This window comes from Prinia subflava, chromosome 9 (genome assembly GCF_021018805.1).
Source record: "Prinia subflava isolate CZ2003 ecotype Zambia chromosome 9, Cam_Psub_1.2, whole genome shotgun sequence".
In the NCBI taxonomy this organism is placed as follows: domain Eukaryota; kingdom Metazoa; phylum Chordata; class Aves; order Passeriformes; family Cisticolidae; genus Prinia; species Prinia subflava.
In genome coordinates this window covers 32,784,465-32,806,039 of record NC_086255.1, presented here as the reverse complement: position 1 = coordinate 32,806,039, position 21,575 = coordinate 32,784,465, and the positions used below count along the sequence as shown (strand labels likewise).

General features: G+C 54.0%; 2 protein-coding genes across 3 annotated transcripts; one reads left to right on the top strand and one right to left on the bottom strand.

Annotated features, from left to right (window-relative positions):
• The first annotated feature begins 100 nt into the window (after positions 1-100).
• Positions 101-17,385, top strand: DNAJB12 (DnaJ heat shock protein family (Hsp40) member B12). Of its 2 annotated transcripts, none has more exons than XM_063406274.1 (9): positions 101-272; positions 4,195-4,369; positions 5,226-5,371; positions 8,169-8,354; positions 9,709-9,788; positions 10,395-10,504; positions 13,170-13,342; positions 14,196-14,328; positions 15,433-17,385. In XM_063406274.1, the coding sequence occupies exons 1-8, from the start codon at positions 140-142 to the stop codon at positions 14,312-14,314; spliced, it is 1,122 nt and encodes a 373-aa protein (XP_063262344.1). In that variant the 5' UTR covers positions 101-139; the 3' UTR covers positions 14,315-14,328; positions 15,433-17,385. The 2 variants fall into 2 exon arrangements, with proteins under 2 accessions (XP_063262344.1, XP_063262346.1); XM_063406276.1 differs by lacking the exon at positions 101-272 and adding an exon at positions 619-640.
• A 2,737-nt stretch (positions 17,386-20,122) lies between these two features.
• Positions 20,123-21,575, bottom strand: DDIT4 (DNA damage inducible transcript 4). The gene is made up of 2 exons (XM_063406265.1): positions 21,415-21,575; positions 20,123-21,197 (listed from the first exon to the last, which is right to left on the bottom strand). The coding sequence occupies exons 1-2, from the start codon at positions 21,509-21,511 to the stop codon at positions 20,722-20,724; spliced, it is 573 nt and encodes a 190-aa protein (XP_063262335.1). The 5' UTR covers positions 21,512-21,575; the 3' UTR covers positions 20,123-20,721.

The window sequence follows — 21,575 nt, the reverse complement described above, 5'->3', positions numbered from 1 at the left end:
CGGCCGCCGCTGCCGCCCTGCGCGCTCCCGGCTCCCCGAACGCCTCCGCCGGCACCGCCCGCCTGAGGGCAGGGCTCGGTGACGTCATCGGCCCGCGCCCGGCCCCGCCTCTCCGCCCCCCCGCCCGGCCGCCGCCGCCATGGAGTCGAACCGGGACGAGGCGGAGCGGTGCATTGGTATTGCGCTGGCCGCCGCCAAGGCCAACCAGCCCGACAAGGCCCGTCGCTTCCTGGAGAAGGCGCAGCGCTTGTACCCCTCGCAGCGGGTCCGCGGTGAGCGCCGGGCCGGGGGCACGGCGGGGGGCCCGGGGGAGCGCGGCCTGCGCGGCGGCCGCCAGGCCTGACCTCTCACCCTCAGCGCGCCTGCGCAGTGCGCGCGGGGCACGCCGGGAAAGCGAGTTCGGCGGGCGTCCCGGGGGTGTCCTGGTTGCTCGGGCTGCGGGACCGGCCGGGACCGGGGACCGATGGGCCGGGATCGGCTGCCGGCGGCCCACGGCCGCTGTCTGTAGCGGGGGCTCCCACTGGGGAGGGGCTTGCGAAGGGAAGGAGAGCGGCTCCGCGGTGCTGTGGGACCCCTCTGCCGCGGGCACAACAACTGGTGGAGCAGCGCTGAGGGGAGGGGAAGGAGCTTGGCAAGGCGAGTGAGTGAAGGGCTACGAAAAGCCCTTCTCCTCCTCCTTTACTATTCCTCGTATTCCTCTTCTCCTTTTCCTATTGTACTCCTTTTCCTATTCCTGCTCTTCTCCTGTTCGTCTCCTCCGTATATTCCTCGTTTCCCTCTCCTGTCCCTCCTTTCCTATTCCTCCTCTCCTCCTCCTATTCACTTCCTCTTGTTTGTCCCTTTCCTCCTCCTGTTTTTCCCCTCCTCTTATTCCTGTTCCTCTTCTCCTCCCACTTCTCTCCCTCTCCTATTCCTCTCCTTGTTCCTGCATTAACCCTCATATTCCTTCTCTCCTCCTATTGCTCTAGTCCTATTCCCTCTCCTATTCCTCCTCATCTCTTCCTCTGATTTATCCCCTCTTCCTCATCCTTCCTGCTTTCCTTCTCTTGTTCCTCCTCCTTTCCTCCTCCCAATCCTCGTCCTCTCCTCTTCCTGTTCTTCCTGTTTTCATCGTATTCCTCCTCTCCTGTTCCTCCTCCAGCCGTTGCCTGCTGTTTGCAGACAGGCCGTGGCTGAGCTCACACTCTCACACACATAACAAAATAATCCTCCTGGAAGACTTTCTGCCACGTTTACCTCCGTTTTCCTAATTTCCTGAAAGCTCTCATTAATATGGGGAGTGGTTTGTGAAAGCAGCCAAACACAGTTCTTTCCCTGCACATTCTTACATTGCAGAATATTATGCAAAGGGCTGCAGATTTAATTTTCTTTTTTTTTTTTTTTGCTTTGACCTCATCTGAGTTTGGATTCTTTGGCTGAGCTTTGCAGCTTGTTTGTCCCAAGGCTTCCTGTAATCCTCTCTTTGGTGGCACCAGGCCTCTTCTCACTCCCTCAAACACAGCATGTTGTGCCTGTGGTCTGGTGTGGTTCCCTCCCCTCCCTTTCCTCTGGAATTTATACTTTGGTGAAATTACTGGGTAGGAAAAGTGACGTTTGGAGAAAGGCTGAGGCTTGGGGGCAGCAGGGCGGGTTAATGTTGAACACAACATGCTAATTTGTGGCCAGACCCAGCCAAGTTTCTCATCCTTTGCCCGATGTCCTGCTGGGTCTGGAGTTGGGAAATGCTGCCAGGGATCCCACGGTGCTCGCTGAGTCTCTGAGGAGCTCCTGGGAAATCTCTTCCCCAGGAGTTACCCCGGGTTTGGCAACACTCAGCGACGTGGCCCTTGCGCAGCCAGTGCTGCAAACTCTGACCCTGGCTGGGCTTTTTGGGATCAGGGAGGGGTTTTGCAAGGGGATTGCAGCAAAAATCTCCTGTGTTAGAGCACGTTGGTGGAGGCACAGTCACACACTGGTCACATTTAAGTGGGAGCTGGGGAAAATTTATCAGAAGTTGGGCAGATATTGGGTAATAAAGGAGGAAAAGTGCTTCATGGCACGTTCTGGGGAGGAACTGAGTTGGCAAAACTGCAGCCTAGTTCTGCACTCTCTGCTTCAGTAATCCCTGATTTTGTGCTGTGCTGGGATTCCACAGAGGATGCAAGAAGCAGCAGGTTTGGGGCTATAGAGCAAAATGGGACTGTCCTGTGGCCAGCTGTAGATTTCTGTGGTGGGGTTTGGGAAATGCACTTTGGGCAGCAGGAGAGGGCAGGGTTCTGCCCCTCTGCCCCACTCAGGTGAGAGCCCACCTGCAGAGCTCCCTGGGGCCAGCACAGGAGGGACCTGGGGCTGCTGGAGAGAGGCCAGAGGAGGCCCTGGAGTTCCACAGGGGACTGGAGCAGCTCCCCTGTGGAGCCAGGCCGGGAGAGCTGGGGCTGCTCAGCCTGGAGAGGAGAAGGGTGTGTGGAGACCTCACAGCTCCTTCCAGGGCCTGAAGGGGCTACAAGAAAATTTAAGAGGCTTCATCGGGAACTGGAGTGGCAGGACAAGGGGAATGGCTTTACATTGCCAGAGGGCAGGGATAGATGGGATATTAGGCAGGAATTGTTCCCTGGGAGGCAGGGGAAGCCCTGGCACAGGGTGCCCAGAGCAGCTGTGGCTGCCCCTGGATCCCTGACAGTGCCCAAGGCCAGGCTGGGCACAGCTTGGAGCAGCCTGGGATAGTGGAAGCTGTCCCTGCCCATGGCAGGGGGTGAAGCTGGATGGGTTTTGAGATCTCTTCCAACCCAAACTGTTCTGGGATCAAAATCTCCTGGTAAGCAGTAGGGAACTAAGCCCAAAGCAGCAGGAAGGGGAGTAGGTGGGAGAACAGCCTTGTGAGGTGAAATTTGAAATCACCCAGCAGATTGCTCCAGGTTTGGAAGGAGCAAAACTGAAAACTATAATTCAGTGAACACTGAAGCATTGGGAATATGAGGGAGGGAAGAATTTCTTTTTCTAAAATAAATTATTTTTAAATTTGTGAAGCCCAAAAGCTCATCCAGTGAGTTACTGCTCCTTAGCCCACTGTCCTTTTCATCCCTCATGCTGTATTGACTTTTGGATTACTGAGTGGATTTTTCTGCCCCCTCTGAGCACTGGGGCCAGATAAGATATCTTGGCTCATCCCTTTGGCTGCAAGAGTTGTTTGCACTTGCCTAAAGAAGGTGATACCCCCATAGTGCAAGGTCAGTAGTGTGCAATCCATGGGAGGAGGTAGAAAGTCCTTCCCAGTTCTAGGGTCTGGATAAAGGACTGCAAGCTCAGGATGCTGGGGCCTGTGTAAATATCCTTGGCTGAGTTTCTGTGCCTGTTCTTTTTAATGGGAGTGAAGAAATCAGTCTGATGCTTGGTTTAAAAAGCAGTTTTAAAAGACAGTACTGTGCAGCTGCCAGGGAAATACATGATGGAAAGATGCTTGGAGTCTCCCTCCATTGTGTCACCTGGGGAGTTAGGCCAGGCCTGGGTGTTTGTCCCCTCTTGGCTAGAGAGGATGGAAGACAGTGCCTGAGCCTTGCAAGGAGGAAAGGAAAAGGGAAGGTGAATTTATTCACATCAGTAACTGAGAGGGAAGATGGTTTTCACAGCTGCTCCCAATCCGTAGGTAGCGACAGGAGAACAAAGCACTCGTGTGAAGAGCTGGCAGAGCTGCAGCTCTGTCCCCAAAAGAGGAGTGTCCCCGTGGGATTGGCAGCCCACAGAATTATTTTCTAAGCTCTCTAAAGACATGGCATTGTCACATCACTTCCCCAGCACTGCAGGCTCTCAAAGGCAGGAGATAAAGAAGAATGGTACACTTTATAACGTGCTAGAGGACAAATTTGGACATGCTCTGCTGTCGAGGAGAGGTGGAAGAGACAAAAGGACAGGGATACTCTGCTTTGCTGATCTGCTGTGGCTCCTGGACTGTCTGTCTGGGTGGTCCTGGGGTTTCTATGGAGGTTGTGTGTGTTGGGAGATGCAGAATATCTTCAGGAGTAGCCCTCACACCTGAGTGAGAAGCAGCAGGAGCCAAAAGATTACATGGGAGGAAAGGTGAGGGAGGGTCTTCCTGGGGAAGGATGGGGGGGTCTTGGGGAGGTGGCAGAGAGGAAGAGAAGTCTTTTCATGGGAGAGCTGGGAGGGCAGGTTGAGCTCGGTGCTTTGTTCTCTATGTTTGTGTTTCTCTCCTTTCAGTGCTGCTTGAGTCACTCAACAAGAATGAGCAGTCTGCCAATGGCCAGTCCCAGTCCAGGGAGTCCACAAAGCCCCAGTTCAGGAAAATGAGTGGAGAATTCCCATCAGCCAACGGAGAGGCTGGCGGGGAGGCCCCCAAGGGCTACACCCAGGACCAGCTGGATGCAGTGAAGAGGTTTGTGCACAGCTCTCAGGGGCATTTGCTTGACTTTATTGTGTAGCACCCATCCGCTTTTCACATTATTTTAAAGATTTCAGCTTTGAACCGTATGGAATAGTGTTAAGAACATGCCCAGGAGGATTTATAGCTCCAGCAGCCCTGGTAGGCAGCTGGGTTGGGTCTGCTCATTTTCAAGCTTCCCTTTATTCCTTTCTCCCATGTGCCCATCCTGGAAGCTGAAGGACTGAGCCACAGGTGCAGTCACTTGGTAAACTTTGTTTAATGTTATGGGCATGGTCTGAATTGTGGACTTTCAGGAATGTTTGTTACATCATCCACTTCTCCAAAAACCCGGCCTGCTGGATTCTGTCTCATCATATGAGAAGCAGAAGCCTTGGCTGGGCTGAGTGTGCCCAGGAAGAGCTGGACTGCACACCCTGGGCTGCTCCCCCCTTCCTTCTCTGGAATTCAGCTGATGTAGGTTTTAGATCTGGGAATTAGCTGAGGAGAGGGTGAGGGGGGGAGAAGGCCCATCAGTATCCTGCAAGCGCTGTACTCCTTCCCAAATAGCTTCCAACACGTGAACGTGCTGAATGTGAAGTTTATTTGGCAATCACATTCCTGTGTGGGTCTGAGGAGAGGCCCTTCCCCCTCCAGTGGCCCGACTCGTTCTGTGCTGGCACACGGGAGTGAGTCGGTGCAAACAGCCAGGTCACCCTCTGAGGAGCAGGGCTGAGGAATCCAGAGATCCCCGAGCAACATCCATCGAAACTGTGCAGCCTGAAAAGACTCAGAGCTGCCAAGTATTCAAGGCAAAGAGGTCTCCACTCCTGGAACTCAGCGTCCCTGTTTGTTCCCTCTCCCCTGGCAGGGTAAAGCAGTGCAAAGATTACTATGAAATTCTGGGAGTCAACAGAGAAGCTTCCGATGAGGATCTGAAGAAGGCCTACAGGAAACTGGCCCTGAAGTTCCACCCAGACAAGAACCACGCACCAGGGGCCACAGAGGCCTTCAAAGGTAAAGCCAGCTCCAGATTTGTGGTTTTCCCCCAACTCTCACTGAGCTGGGCTTGTGAGAACCCTTAAAAAACAACCCCACGAGTCAGGCAGAGGGGAATAAAGCTGCTCTTTGTGAAGTTGTCTCCCTTCAGAGCTGGTGATGTCATGACCAAAGTATGAGCTTAAAACAATAAACACAGGTTGGCACGGGTAGGATTCACCTCTGTTGGCTGGGCAAGGAGAAGCCTTCCTTCTCTTTCTCCCAGCAGCCCTTCCCTGTGTGTTGCTCCAGCCTCCTGCCTCGCTGCTCAGGAGGGAATTCTGTCAGGATTAACCCAGTTAGCTTGTGCAGCACCAGAGGCAGACACAGGGTTCACAAACCCCTCAGGAGAAATGTTCCACAAACACCCGGCCGTTCGTGGGATTGGTGGATAGAAATCCCAGGTGGAAGTTTCTAGGGTGGAACTGCAGCAGCTGTACAAGTGAGCCCAGCCAGAACTCAGAAAAGGAGCTCTAGTTCTGCTGCAAAGAGCCCAATTCTCAGAGCCTCTCTATAAATGCAGCAGAGATGTTTCATGGGTAATAAGATACCTTAAAATTAGAGTAATTTTCCAAGAGAGATGCTATTGCTTGGAACATACAATCCCATTTTCTCCTGCAAGCTGTGGAAGTTTGATTATTATCATTGGGGTAAACACAGACCTCCTTGGTGCCAGTCGTACAGCACTGGTTTGGAAGCCACTTAAATAGTCTCATTCTGGCCACTTCTTAGAAAGAAATTCTTTGCTCAAGACAGTGCTGAGGCCCTGGCACAGGCTGCCCAGAGAAGCTGTGGCTGCCCCATCCCTGGAAATTTTCTGGGCCAGGTTGGATGGAGCTTGGAGCAACCTGGGATAGTGGAAGGTGTCCCTGCCCATGGCAGGGGTGGAACAGGCGGGTCTTTAGGGCACCTTCCACCCCAGAGGAGCCTGATTTGGGGAGTGAAATGCAGGAGACCTTTGCTGGAGCAGGGAGCAGGGCTGGCCTGATGTGAGTGTACTGGTACAGTATTCAGATGAGCTCCTCACAGACACAAATTCATCAGTAAAAGTCTTAGGTAAGGTTTGTTCAAGCCTTTTAAGACTTAAATCCCTCCCTGGTAAGTGTTAGCAAATAGTGACTGACCCCCAGCTACTTGGGAGAGCTTGTGCTGGTGTGGGGGGAAGGTGAAAGAGCATTGCACACAGGTATCAGCTCTGCCTCTGCAGAGCTGCTGCTCCACAGCTCATCCTTGGATCCCTCAGTGGCCAAAGGCAGGTTTCCTCACCTGTAATCTTGAATGATGATGTTTGCCCAAGGCTTTGGCAGGAGTTACGTGCCAGAAGTGGAGCGTTAAGCAAAGTGCCCTTTATCCCCCGCTGCGGGGTTATCTCCTCCAGGCCTTGCTCTATGGCTTCCTGTCCTTCAGCCCCGCAGCTGAGCTGAAGTCCACCAGTTTGGCTGCACAGGGTGAAGGGGGAAACGTGCCCTGCTGTGAGGATATGAGTTAATTTTTCCTTATGTTGATGTATTAGCTGAAGTCTTGGCATTCGCCTTCCCAGTGACTGCTGATAAGGTGCTGCGTCTTCTGCTGAGCCCGTGTCTGAGTTTACAGTTCCAGCTGGCTGCAGGCTGTCTCGTGGCAGATCTGCACCACTACCTGTCTGCTCTTGGAAAAAGCCTTGAGCCTGGCTACTTGGAGCTAAAATCCTGCTTTGGAATGAGGCATTTCTTGGGCTTTGTCAGCACAAAATCAGACAGTGAACAAACCCTGAACCGCTCCGTTGTCACTGCTTCCCTTGTTCTTTCCAGCTGTGTGGTTGATACACTCAGTCCTTGTCCACCAGCTTCCCTGCCTGGCTCTAGAAATGTTTGCTCTGGGTAATTATAACCAAGAAGTAGAAGGGGTGTATTGACATTACATCCTCTGCCCTCCAAATCTCCACTCCGAGAGGAAACCATGCGCCTTTATCTGACCATGGGGAAAATGTTGAATCTTAGAGCTGACCTCCTCCAAAAGGGGATGTTATCCCCCTTTGCCCCTTTTCCAGCCCTTCTGCCCCTGCCTTTTACACACCAGGCAGCCCCTGCCGTGGGCATTTGGGGTCCTTGCAGCGCAGGGAGGCCAGGGGTGGGTTGGTACAGAGGGAATGTGTGGAGAGGTGGGTACAGAAATAGGAGGATGGCAGGCAGACATTCTGGGAAAAGGGCTTAAACTCCTGAGGCTGGAAGGAGAGGGACCTGGAGACCTGGGGACCTGGCAGGGGTTTAGTTCCAGCCTCACGGGCACTGGTTAACAGTCCTTGTAATTATGCACTTTGCATGTGGCATCTGGAACTGAAACTCATAGCTGATGGACCCAACTTCTGGCTAATGTTTCCTTAGCAGCTTTTATGGAAAGTTTTAAAGTCTCTTTCAGGGATTTAGCCCATATTTAAATGCTTTGCAGTTCTAGTTTTAGGCTCTGACATTGAATTCCCTTAATGCCACTTTTGAATAAAATTTTATCAACTAAAATTTATTTCGCTACACAGCTGCCTACAGCTGAAGGGTTTCTCTGAGGACATACACCAAATCCTTATCAGTCACATCATAACTTCTTCATTTGAATTAATTCAGGAATTTTCCACTGAGTGTGGTTTCCTCCTTTCTGGATCTGCCCAAGACGTGTGCCAGGTACCCGTTGCAAAGACGTGGGTAGCCGAGGCTCTTGGTTTGTACAGGAGAGGCAAATGCTGGCACTTTGCAGGGCTGTGGGAGGGAGAGAGGAGCTAACTGCTTCCTGCTTGTGGTGGCAGCCATCGGGAACGCGTACGCCGTGCTGAGCAACCCCGAGAAGAGGAAGCAGTACGACCAGTTCGGAGACGAGAAACTCAACCCCGCGCGCCACGGGCACAGCCACGCCGACTTCCACCGCGGCTTCGAGGCCGACATCTCCCCCGAGGACCTCTTCAACATGTTCTTTGGGGGTGGCTTTCCTTCTAGTAAGCAGCTGAAACCTTCATTTCTTGTGTGGGCCCTCGTCCTTTGGGCATTGGCACAGTGTGGTTGGGGTTTGTTGGGCTGTGCAAGGGTGTCTGGGCTTGGGCAGGGGGAGTTCTCCACGTGTGGCCTAAACGCCTCGAGTTTCCTAAATTGTTCATCTTTGGAGGACTCAGCAGCCATCAGAGCTGGACTTCTTCCCAGCCTCAGGTGTTTGTTTGCGTGCTGGCAACATCAGCTGCTGTTAGGTTGAGTTGAATGCGAGAACAAAAAGTGATTTGTTTTAAGGGTCGTTGTGAAAATAATCCTGTTTTGAGGAAAACTTTTCTGCCTGGTGGTTTTGGAATTTATATCTTCTTATCAGAGCAAACTGTGGTGACACCTGGGCCCTGTTCTTGATCTCTGCTCTGCCATGCAGCCGGAACAGGTTCTCCAAGATCAGTGGCCACTTCCTTCTCTCCTCTGTGTCCCATAAATAGAAAGGAAAATAATATTTCTACAGCATAATTTAAACCTTGTGAATTGAAAAATAAATCTGTGTCCTGTTTGTCCACAGTGCGGATCATGGCTTGGAGAGCAGGAAAGAATCTGTTCCTTTATTTGCTCAAAAGACACAGATTCCATGTCAGGAGAAGGGTATTTTGGAAGACTCCTTTGTATTTGTTCAAGTCGTATCTGACTGGAAGTGGACACAGGGCTTTTTGACCTCTGTAGACCAATTTGGGAAAAAAAATTGGTTTCAGTTAAGAAAATTCACTCTGGTCGCTCTTTCCTGTCTGGAATCTAAGCACTAGCCCCCCAACACCAACGATTCAAAGGCATCTGGAAGCCTTTTGCAGCATTCATGCTCTGCCTGGCAGAGAGGCCAAGCTACTCCTGCAAAAACAGCATGTTGCTATTTTAGCTCAGTCTCTTTTTCCCTTTCCTCACTGTCCCGAGAGAATTGAGGGCTGCTCGCTCAGCCTGGCTCCCTCTGCAGCTGTAGCTTTGACATTTAAAACAAGACATGGAAGAGCTTTGTTTGCAGGGTGGGAAAAACAGCAGAATTATTTCTGTTTGTATCTGGTTTTAATCTATTCCATCAGAAGGGAGAAGGCCTGTGCAAGGTTTTCTCTCTCTGTAGCTGACCCTGCTTTGGGCAGGAGGTTGAACCTCCTGAGGTCACTTCCAAGCTGAGTTTTCACACAATCCTGCAAAACCTTCCAGAAGGAAGTCTGTGCCCACCCTGCACTCAAAGCACCTTAGGAATACTCCTGTTTCAGCCTGTGAACAGGTGACATTTGTGGCTCCTCCCTGGCCAGCCAGCAGCACCCTCCACACTGTGACTTTGGAGTAAGAGTTTCCTTCTTCCCTCAGGTAATGTTCACGTGTACAGCAATGGCAGGATGAGGTACACCTACCACCAGAGGCAGGACAGGCGCGAGCACCAGGGCGACGTAAGTGCAGCACACGCTGGGCTCTGGGAGGCTGCAGCTTTTCCCAGCACATCACTGGGAGCTGCTTCCTGTGGCTGGCTCGTGAAACACTCCTGCTCGGTGCCACCCCCCTGAGCAGAAAGCCAGAGGCAGGGTTATGACTGTTGTCTGGGCAGAGCCAGTTTTATTGGAGAAAAACAAACAGGAACTTCCTGAATATTTTTTTCCTCAAGCTGAAAGGTGGAACTGAAGGGAGCTCAGGAGGTGAGGGAGAGGGGGAATTACCTTCATCCATCCAGCACTGAGAAGGGGAGAAGGCCATCCATAACACCAGTCCTGCTCACTAGTTTGCTCTAGAAAAACAAACTGTGGGCGCGAGGCTTTTGGAATTCCCTCCGAAGGCTCCCCCAGCAGTCCCCTCTGCCCAGAGAAGGGATTTGGACCTTCGGAGTCACACTGTCCTGTGGGCTGCTGGGTTCCCCCCAGCAATTTTGGGTTACTCCCTGAAAAGCAGGAGGGAGGAGGTTGTGTTGGAGCTCAGGGAGGGAGGGAGGGATGGAGAGCAGTCTAATGGGATCCTTGTCCAGCTGTATGGGTGGCACTCACTGTGTGTTTCTGTTCCCTCAGGGTGGCCTGGGGCTGTTTGTCCAGCTGATGCCCATCCTCATCCTGATCATCGTGTCTGCTCTCAGCCAGATGATGGTCTCCAGCCCACCCTACAGTTTGAGCCACAGGCTGTCAGTACCCATTCCTCTAAAACTTACCCACATGGGGAGGGGGTGGCTCTGGAGGGGTGTGATGGAGCAGGGATCTTGCCTCTGTTCTTCCTGGCTTTCTTTAGTTTTTTTTGCTTTATCTCCTGGCCCCGTTGCTCGTGCTGCCAGTGAAGTCGTCGTGGTTCTCAGACAGGTGTGAGACACAAGATGCAGGGAAAGTTGGAGGGTGCTCACTTCCCTAATGGAGAGAGTTCCTTGTCAGGGATTTCTGCACTCCATACCCAAGCTGTGTCTGTCACAGAAAGGGACAGACCAAATGCTTTAGGGAGGCTGTAGCCCAGCACTGAAATCCCCTATGGAACAAATTGAGGTGTAGAGTTAGAGTGTGAAAAACAAAAGCCATGTTCTCCATGAAAAGCCTTAGTACAATACAGTAGAGGAAGAGGATAAGGAGAGAAATCCCCTGTTCCTGAACTCTCATCTTGCCATGAAATAGCTTTGGCCAGACATTTAGGACGTGAAAGTGAAACTCTTCTGTTCTAGGTGCCTGTGGAAATGCCCCCATCTGCTCCCTCTGGTGACTAATGGAATGTGTCCTTATTCTTAGTCACTTTGCAGTGCTAACAAAGAGTGGGAAAACAGGCTTGATTTCTGTCTGCTTGCATCATTCTTGGCAAAAGCTTAATACATGTTAAGTGTGAGTTCCTTATGTGTATTTAGAGAGGGCAGACCTGGTTGCAGCCTGAGGTTCCTGCATATTTTCACAGGTAGCAATGTTTGCCACTGATCACAGAATCCCAGAAGGCTTTGGATTGGAAGGGACCTTAAAATTATCTTGTTCTACCCCCTTGCCATGGCCATGGCCGCCTCCCAGTAGACTGGGGTGCTCCAAGCCCTGTCTACCCTGGCCTTGAACAATTCCAGGGGAGGGGCATGATGTTAAATACTATAAAACCCAGCTTAGCTTTCAGATTCAGAGTAAAGACTGACCTTGCTGCTCGGGACCAAAAGATGGGATTGTTTTGGCACAGTTAAGGGTTATTCTGAGAGGGTGATGGGTGTTGAGCTGTGATTTCCACAGATGGTATTAGCATTGTAAACTAAGCATTAGACACATACACCAGTTTGGTTTATACTGGTGAAGAGTTTGTGGGGTGAGAAGACACTGAGGGGAGGGCAGCATTAAGGTGGGCAGGGATTTGCTTCCAGCCTTGCCAGCTTCCAGAGGAAGCTGAGCCCCAGATGTTTCTCATTCCCTGTTCCCTGTGCTGTCCCTGTCTCTGCATGCTCAGGTAGCTGCAAGCAACCCGATTTCCAAGGCTGGATTTGGACAAGGGTGGCAGAAGAGCTCCTCCAGTCGTGGCGCAGCCTTCCCGAGCAGCCAGGGTGTTTGAGCTGGAGTGAGGAGGTGCTGTGCCGGCAGGAGGAGCTGCTGGGTCACTCCCTGCCAGCTCCTCTGCGGGAGTGAAGGGAGAGCTGTGCCTGAGCCCAGCGAGCAGGGGAGAGCAGAAGCTTTGAACGCAGAGACTTGAATGCCACTTCTCCATAGTGAAGCTGTCACTGAGGAGGGCAGAGTCCTAAGGAACCACTGTTACCTTTGTAAATCTCTTCCAAAAAGGCTCTTCCTGCTGGAAGAGCTGCCTGGCTGTGGGCCTGGTTGTTACTGTTCAGTAACACCTCATGGAATTGGCCTGACTTAATTGCATGTCAGACTGCAGGTGACAGGTTTCTTGTGCCCTCATTTTCGTGCTTCACACCACAGTGTGCTGCTGCAGTCCTGCCAGTTCTCCTGTGAGAGCATGCTCTGGAGTCCATCTTTATCCAGGAGAGGAATGTGAACTTTGGGAGAGCTCAGGGCTCTGTCTTGACAGGGAAAATAGTGAGTTTGGCTTTTTCCAGGCTGCACCTCTGCCTTGAGAAATCCCAGCAGAGCTCTGTGCTCACGTTCAGTCCATTCAGTTACCCAGCGCTTTGTGAAACGTGCAGGAGTCTTGGGATCCCACCTGTAAACTCTGATAACAGACCAAAGGATGAGCTGGATGAGTTAATGTTTATACCTGCCTTAAGGATCTGGCTGGCTTTCAATGCAACAGCAGCTGGTATTTATTACGAGGAACCTCGGGCATGTCTCCAGGTGGAGCCGTTCCTGGCAAATCCAGCATTTGGGCCCAGCTCCTGGGTTAAGCTCACACATGCCCTTGGGAGGATCTCTAGGTTTGCTGGGGTGTTAGGGGAAGCAAGAGCAGGGCTTTGTCTGAAATGCAAATCCACAGGGCCAGGGGAGGAAGAGATTTCCTTCTGGAAGGTGCTTTCTGTGCTGGTGGATGCAGGCCAGGGCACAGAGCGGGTCCCATTTTGCAAATGGAGGAAATCGTAGATTTAATAATTTAATGAAAATTCTAGAGAACATTTTATTTTAAGTGAGTTTAAGCCCTGGGCAATGTGTCTTGGAGTTATGTCTGTATTCAGAGCTCTGCCCACCTTGCTGGAGGCCTGGCAGCTTCTCTCTCCCTGTGTTGGGGGTTGATTTCCATGAGAAATGCTGTTCCCTTCCAACTCTCCAAGCCTGTGCCTGGTTAGGGGTGAGGGATCTTTCCTGCCGTTTGGAATCACATCACCTGAGCTGGGGGCTTTGCTGTGCCCTTGAAATGTGTCCTACATTGTTGTGTTCCTGTCCCTGCCCCAGGTCTGTGGGTCACACACACAGGAGGGTCACAGAGCACTTGAAAGTCCCCTACTACGTGTCCGAGAGCTTTGCCGAGGAGTACACGGGCACGAACCTGAAGAACGTTGAGCGGAGCGTGGAGGACGACTACATAGCCAACCTCCGGAATAACTGCTGGAGAGAGAAGCAGCAGAGTGAGTGCTCAGGGCTCAGGGCTGCTTCACGGGGGCTTGGGAAGGGTCTTGGACTGAGGACTAAAGTTGTGCTAAAGTTCAGCATGGTGCCAGCACATTTCCTGTGTTGTTGGCTTTGTTTTTTTCAGCCTGTGACTTCATGACAGGCCCGGTATGTGAGGGGTTTTTGTTTTGTTTTGCTTTTTAATGCTGCTGCAGAACTGGTCGGACAAGAGCTGTGCCCTGCCATGTCAGCAGGATAGCTGTGATTTGCAGGGGAGGGGGAAGGTAGAGCCTGTGGCATCTCTGATAGCCCTGTGTAACATTTCAGTTGCTCAAGGACAGTGTTGGGAAGTCTGCTGCCCGTGGTGTCGTGCGTCCCACATCCCAGCCCTGCTCCGAGGGCTGTGGGGGCTGCCCGGGCAAATGATCCAGCCAAATATCCTGGTGGCAGAGGGTGCTGGGGGCAGCGAGTCCAGGGGCAGCCCTGGCTGCTGGCATGGTCACGGCTCTTGGAGCAGCAGCTGGGTGGGATTTCAGCACTGGAATGCCAGAGGGGCTGTGATCCCTGGGCGGTGCCAGAGCACGGAGCCCTGCTGGGGTAACCTTTGTGTGGGCTGCCTGTGCCCCTCCTGGGACTGGAGACGGGTTCCCTTGGCTTTTCCCAGGATGGATGAACTGTCAGCAGCTCTTACGCCCTTCCTGTCCTGAAGGGCACGGGGCATTTCCTCATCCTCATCCTTTGCTTGGGCATGCTCCTCACCTTGGATGGCTGGAGGTGCCTCCTGTTGCCAGCAGAGCGGGTGGGGGAGCAGGGCCTGGCGGGGCAGTCTCTTCCAGAGGGCATTCCTGAGCTGGGCTTTTCCCTTTGCAGAGGAAGGCTTGTTGTACCGGGCACGCTACTTCGGGGACTCGGATCTGTACCAGCGGGCACAGAAGATGGGCACCCCCAGCTGCAGCAGACTCTCAGATGTCCAGGCCTCCCTGCACTGATAGAGCCAGCCCAGGTAGGAGCGGGGAACTGCCGTGCTTTTATCACTGAGATCCCAGATGGAGACACAGAGCTCAGGAGTGTCCTCGGGGTGCCTCCCCTGTGACGGGCGCTCCCTCCTCCATCAGGAATGCACTGGCTCTGGTTTGCATGTTGGCACCCTTGGCTCTCTGCAGGCTCCCTGCTTGCTCTGGCCTCTAGGAACCAACCCCTTGGTGAGGTTGGAAGTTTCTTGGACGCTGTGGCATCCAGCCCCCACATTTTCATGAATCCTTGTTTTTGTTGCCCATTTCACTGGGAAAGCTGTTATCCCTGGCACGTGAAGCAACACGGTGACAGGGAGTGGAGTCCCTCCCCCCCAGCAGATGTTCCTTGTCCCCCCTCCCGTTGCCTTCCCATCCAAGGAGAACAAAGCAAATGTTCCCAGCAGGTTGGAGAAGTAACTTACTGGGTTAAAGTGGCAGTCAAAGTAAAAGCAGCTGCAGGAGGGTCTGGAAGATTTGGGGGTTGGAGAGCTTGGATTAAGGAGAGCCTGGATAACACACGTGAGACTGGATGTGCTGGGAGAACTGTACCAAAACAATGGAAAAAAAATTGCCACAGGGTTTGGAGTCCTTTCTCTGCATAGATTTTTGGGCCTACCAGGTACTGCTGGGCTGGCTGTGAAATGTGCAGATCCCACTACCCCAAAATTATCTGAGTACAGGACTTCTGTAGACAAACTCCTGGGCAAGCTTGTACCAGGTGTTGTGAGGACACCATTCTGGCTCACAGGGACTCCTGGGGGACGTTGGCCATTGAGCTGCTTGATTTGCAGTTTTGGGGGTTGTTTTCCTCAGCATCTGAAAATTTGGCCTTTAAAGCAAATCCTCGGGGCACATTGGGCTTTTTTTTTGGGTGTATCCTGGTTTTGGATCCATTCTTACCTTGATCCACGCACGCTCTCCTTTGGATGGCTGTGCCTCTTCTGGTGTTAATTACCTGCTTTTCTTTAATTGCCTCCCTGCACCCGTGGTCTGGAAGGAGCCAGGAAAAGCTGCTGCCTGTGCTGTGGGGTGGGGAAGGAAGGGGGAGACACGGAGTGTCCAGAGACTGACATCGCTGCTGCTTTTGTTCCCAGAGCGTTGAAATGCCTGAAGACTTTTGGGGAAGTGCACTGAGCCGAGGTGACAGACTTTGCTATTTAAAAAGAATCAAACCTTATCTTAAAAATGGAATTGGAGAATTAGCAACGCACAACTGCCCCTCTTTCTTCTCTCTGCCTCTCTCCGACGATCGCAGGCAGCGCTTGGGACAGGAAATCCAGCCCTCCGTCTTCCTCCTCCCCTTCCAACACCGCTGGCGTGCTCCCAGGATCCCACAAGGATCCCACAGGGATCCCACAGGGATCCCACAGCCCCTGGAACAGACACAGAGTGTAAAATAACCCACACTAACTGCAGAAGCCACGAAGCAGAAGGAGACCCTTCGCCGCTGCCAATGGAGAGAGAAGTGGGATGATTTGTTGATAAAAGAAGACACAACAGAAAAAGAAAAGAAAGTATAATCTATTTAGCATTAATTTATAGCTGTATATATGTTGTACTTTTAAACTATGCAGGTGTTGGATGATTAAATTATTTTGGTTTCTGCCCGTTCTGGGGAGCAGGGCAGCAGGAAGCCTCCCCCCAGGGTGTCTCTGTCTGCAGCACTCTCCTGCCTGGAGAATGGGAATCCCTTTGCAGTTGCTGTGCTTTGCTCCCGGGAGGACGTTCTGAGGACGGGGCTGTCCATACACTGCTCTTGGGGTTCTGATAAAACCCAGTCCCAAACGTGCAGGGGCTCCTGGGGCAGCGCCGTGGATCTGCAGGGTCGGCTGAGCACGGGGAGGATTCCCTGGGCACGGGAAGGATTCTCTTGGCACGGGAAGGATTCCCTGGGCACAGGAAGGATTCTCTTGGCACGGGAAGGATTCCCTGGGCACAGGAAGGATTCTCTTGGCACGGGAAGGATTCCCTGGGCACAGGAAGGATTCCCTGGGCACGGGAAGGATTCCCTGGGCACGGGAAGGATTCCCCGCTGCATTTTGCTCATCGGTCTTTGGGTGATTTGTGCACGTAACTCCTTTTTCTGCCGAGTCTGCTGGAATTCTGCCTGCTGAGCAGCAGAGAGGGCTTTCCATGGGCCTCGCCCTTTGTGGGGAGGTTTTGTGCCCTGTCCCACGCTCCTCACCCGGCTGTGTGGCCTGGCCCTGGCCTTCACACCCGTCTGGACACCTGGAAAACACCACAGATCCATGGAACAGAAGGTTCCCTTGCTTCTGTTGGAAGAAGTGCTGCTGGGGGAGATCAGGGGGTGTCTGATCTCCCCTTGTCCCCTCACCACAGGCAGGAGCGGTGTGAGGCAGCTCCAGGTGAGGAGCCATCTCTTGGAAGCAAAGCCAGCACAAAGCAGAGCCACCTCCCACGGAATAAACTGGATGATTTTAATTTTTTTTTGTTTGTTTTTGCTGCTTTGCAGCTCTAAAGACATTTCCAGTGAAAACCATCCCTTGGCATGGTCAGGGGAGTGAATTGGGAGCACAGCAGCTCCCGGGTGGGCTGGCAGAGGTGGTTTTATCCCGTTGTCCTTAGGAATCCATGTGCTCTGTCTTGGCTGTTTATTTATTTTGTGAAATCTCAGCCTCCCGTTGGCTGCAAGCCCTGTTATCCCACACCCACCATGGCTTGGACCTGATTTTAATCTTTTTTTTTTAATTCTTTTTTTTTTTTTCCTAATGGTTCCTCCACCTTCAGAAGAAATTGGGTGGAAGTTCAGGATTGGAAATGGTGCTTGATAGAGGCACAGGGATGATGGGGACGGGGTTAAACCAAAATCCTGCTCACAGAAGGAGCTGGATGTGTTTCCCAATGGCATTCCCTGCCCGGAGCCTGCCCGCCAAAACCTTCAGGTTATTTTTGCTGGTAGATACCCACGGGTCATAAGGAGGGAGAAGGCATCGATCCCAGTGGATGCTCACAGAGGCTGTATCTCTCGATTTAGAGTTAATTATACAATTGTACATCTATAAATAAATGTTTATAATGTGAAAGGCTCCGGCTGGGTTGGTGTCCTGTGGATCCCTGCTCCAGCCAGCTCTGGTTTTGCAGTTCCTCGGCAGTGGATGGAATTTGGGGTCTTTGCCATCCCAATGGCTGAGAACTCTGGCGCTGTGGGGGCTGCCCTGAGGTGGGAGAGGGAAGGACAGGGAGGGCGTGGAGAGGAGGTGCTGCCCCTGTGAGTCCTGCCAAGGTGGCAGTGAACACCCAACAGGACACCTCTGCTTCAGGCCCCTTCACTGGGATGTTCCCAGAAGGACCTTCCTCCCCTCCCATTAGCCCCACATCCTCTGGCTGAGCCCTTTTGGGGGATGCCTTATCCTCATCCTAGGGTGCCACTGGCCTGGCAGCATTATCCTGGCACTGGAAGGTGCCCTTGGGACACAATCCCCACCAGGTGGGCAGGAGGGCAGAGGCGCTGCCTTGGGTGCCCTTCCTGCTGGCAGCTGGCACCAGCGCCTCGGGGGTGGATTTGGGCTGGGTCTCTTTTCCTCACATCCCCCTCCCTGGGGCAGGCTGGACCCTCTGGCACCTCCCTCTTCCTCCCCAGGCCCATGCACCAAAGTGCTGGAAGCTTTGGATGGGAATTTCCCCTTTTTCGTTTTTTTTTTCCCTTCTCTCAGAGGGCAAGGGCAGGAATTTCTCCCCTTTCCCTTTTTTCCCCTCCTCTCAGAGGCCAAGGGTCACATCCCTGCCATTTCCCCTCTGGGATGAGTCAGTCCTGCGGGCACAGGGCTCATCCACAGCCCAGGTTTTGGGGTGGTTTTGCTGCATTTCAGGTCATTCCCAGCCCAGAGCAATGGGAGACGCTCTTGAATTTCAGGGTGTGCTGCTCCCTGCCCACTCACCAAAGGTGTGAGTGGCTTGAGCTGCCCATTAGCTCGTTAGCCCAAGCTTTTAATTGGAGCGGCTGTCAAAGGCAAGGAGGCATCAAAGGAAGGCAGGTGCTTCAGGAACATCCTCCTCTGGCAGGTCAGGAGCTAAGGGGACCCCTCTTCCCCTCATTGATATTTTTGGTAGCAAAAACATGAGGGTTTAGCTTTATTGTGAGATTTATATCCTCATTTCCTTTGTTGCTGCTGATGCCCCCAAAAATCTCCCTTTCCTCTGCTGGCACCTGGGATCCCTGGTGCCACAAATAGCCCCATTGACTCTTCCCGAGTCCCAAAATATCCCTTTGCCTAACCCCGTGCTCTGGGAGACATTTGATCCTGCCTCGCTGGAAGCTTCTGCACCTTCCAGGGAGCTGCCAAACCCCACGGGCTTTGAGACACCCCCAAATTTCTCATGGAAAGGCCATTTTGCTATAAATAAAAGCAGTTTCACCTTCATAGCTGGGGCGTTCCAGGGGCACGTGGTCCCCACGTGGAAGGTTTTGCTGGGCACCCGCAGGACAGAGGCCGTGCCATCACTCTGTATTGGCTTTTGGGAGTTTTGGTAGGGTTTTTTTGTTTGTTTGTTTTCTTGGCATGATAATTTTTAAAAATGGGATGTGGAGCCCTTTGTCTTCCCTGAGAGTGGCTGGTGGGGGGCGAGCAGAGGTCACGCTGCTGCTGGCAGGACAGGAGCAGGGCCACCCCCTTAGGAGCTGGGTATTTAAAAATCCAGGTATTTCTGGAGCTATAAATACGGCTGCCAGCCTCAGGATGCCTCGGCAGGGCTGAGGGCACGGCCGCAGCTGAGCCGCCGGCGGTGCTGCCGTCACGGCGCCGTAAATCTCCTGCTGCGCCTTGGGATCAGCGCGCTGCCTCCAGCCTGGGCTGCCACCCCGGCCCAGGAACTCGGTGTTTGGAGTTCCCTTTCCACCCCTCTCATGTCTCCAGGGCTGGGTTTGTGCTGGATGACCCCACAGGGGATGCTCCTCCCCTGAAGGGGGGGATGCTCAAGCATGTGAGAAATGCTCCAGAGCCCAAAATTTGAGGGGAAATCCCCTCTCTGCACAAGGTGTGTGTGTAAAGGTGCATTTCCAGCTGTGCCCTGACTGCTCCGAGGTGGTGTGTACACCAGTGAGCAATCTCTGCTCCCAACACTCCAGTTATGGGTCATTCGTCTCAAAAGCATGGGCTTTACGGTGAAAAGTCTCATCCAAAATTCACTGTTCGTCTGTCCCCAGTGATATAGTTTGTCCACAGGGGTATTAAAAAACATTAAAAGTCAAACAACCCAAGGCTGACCCAGAACAAGCTCACATGTGAATGGAAATGATTTTTCAGGCTGCTTTTATCCCCCCACACCTTCCACCAGCTCCTCGTTTGCCAAGCAGCTTAATTATCCTTGAGTGAAAGCCTCTTCCCCGAGGCCTCTAATTGCAGGTTTGGGTAATTGGCCTCACTGTTGCACAGTGTGTTTGGGCTGGGGCGTGCTCCCCCTCCCTGGCAGCTGGGACCCTCCTCCTCCTCCTCCTCCTCCTCACTCCCAGTTTGAGCCCGTTCTGCTGCGTTTGTGCCCGAATTCCCCGCCGTGGCTGCCGGGGAGGAGCAGCAGGTCCTGGCTGGGTGTTGGGGGGCTCCTGGGGGCCCGGGGACCTGACTCAGCCCCTGAGTCACAGCCCCGTGGCTCCCATTAGGAGCGGGCGCAGCGGGATTCCCCCTCATTCCCAAAACATCCAGCTCCCACCACAGGGGTTGCCCCGGCAGGGAAAGGCTTCCCAGGGCTGCCAGCAGGGAATTTCAAACCATCAATTGCATCATCCCTCCCCACCCCGAGCAGAGGTGACAACAGGGAGACGGCGGGTTATCAATCAAGACAAGTTTTATTAGAAAAGTAAAAAAACCACCCGACACGATTGCATAGGAATTGTCGCACTTGAACATCAAGTGTATGAGTGTAAACTGTAACCAACGAAGTGCCCCCAGCGTGTCCGGGCCGGGGGTCCTGCCCTCCGGCCCCGCGGCACCTCACGCGCCCCTCTCGTGATCAAAGACACAATTCCAGACCCCGGGAGCCAGCACTGGGCTCTGCCTTTGATCGGAACCCCCTCCCCCTGAGACCCCATTGATTACAATCTGGTTTACAAGAAGCCCCCCACGATTGATCAGCCGTCAGGAGACCAGCGCCCCTCCAGCAGCCCCGCTGCCGCCTCCGGGAGCGCGGCCGCCGAGATCATCCCGCAATCACCGACGGCGTGAAGCGACCTCCGCCGGCGTCCCGGCTGCTCCACACCAGGGATGTCCCGGCACGGGCGGGTCCCCACGGGGACCTCGGCCTGCCAGAACTACTTCCACCTACAGCCCTACTCCAGCCTAACCTAAACTACAGCGGCTGCCAGGAGCCGCCACGCTCCGCCCGGCTCTTCCAAAGCACTCGGGAAGTGGCTCCTCCGGCCCGGCCCGTCAGCACTCCTCGATGAGCAGCTGCTCGGAGCTGTACAGCTTCTTCTTCATCACCCTGAAGCCCGTGCTCAGCTTCAGCGGCGCGAAGGCCGGCCCCGAGGCGAAGAGGCCCTGGATCTTGGGCCAGAGGCGGGAGTCCAGGCGGAGCACCAGGGTGAGCTGGAAGGTGGGCACCACGGCGGGGTCGGCGGCGAAGTGCCCCACGTCGTGGCACGCCTTGCCGTGCTCCACGCACAGGTCCAGGAGGGCCCCGCGCAGCCCGCAGGGTTCGCTGCACGCCAGGCGCAGCAGCTCCGCCCGCACCTGCGCCTGCAGCTGCGCCGGCATCAGGAGCCGCGAGCAGCGCTTGGAGCCCAGCGGGGCCCGGCCCAGCGCCGCCTGCACCACGTCCAGCAGGTTGGCGCACAGCAGCTCGTCCTCGGGGTCGTGCAGCAGCTCCAGGTCCGGCAGGGAGATCCCCTCGGCGTACTCGGCATCTGCGGAGGGGACAGAGGCAGCTCAGCGCCGGGGCTCCCGTGGGTGTGGGAAACACCGACCCCAGGGCTTTAGGGGTGTAACGGGGGTGTGCTGGTGGTTCTGGGAGACACCGATCCAGGGTTTTGGGGGTGTTAACAGGGGATTGGCGCAGCACCGCCACCCCCTCCGTCCAGGGATCCTCATCCACCCTCCAGCCCTTGAGGGACCCGCACTCACCTCCCTCCGAGCCGGAGGCGCTGCCCAGAGACTCGCAGTCGGAGGTCTCCAGGCGGCCCCGCTCGCCGCCCGCCAGCCGCTCCCACAGCCCGGGCATGGCTCTGGATACCGCGGAACAAACACGGCCCCGGCTCCGCCGCCGCTCTGCCCGCTCCGCCCGT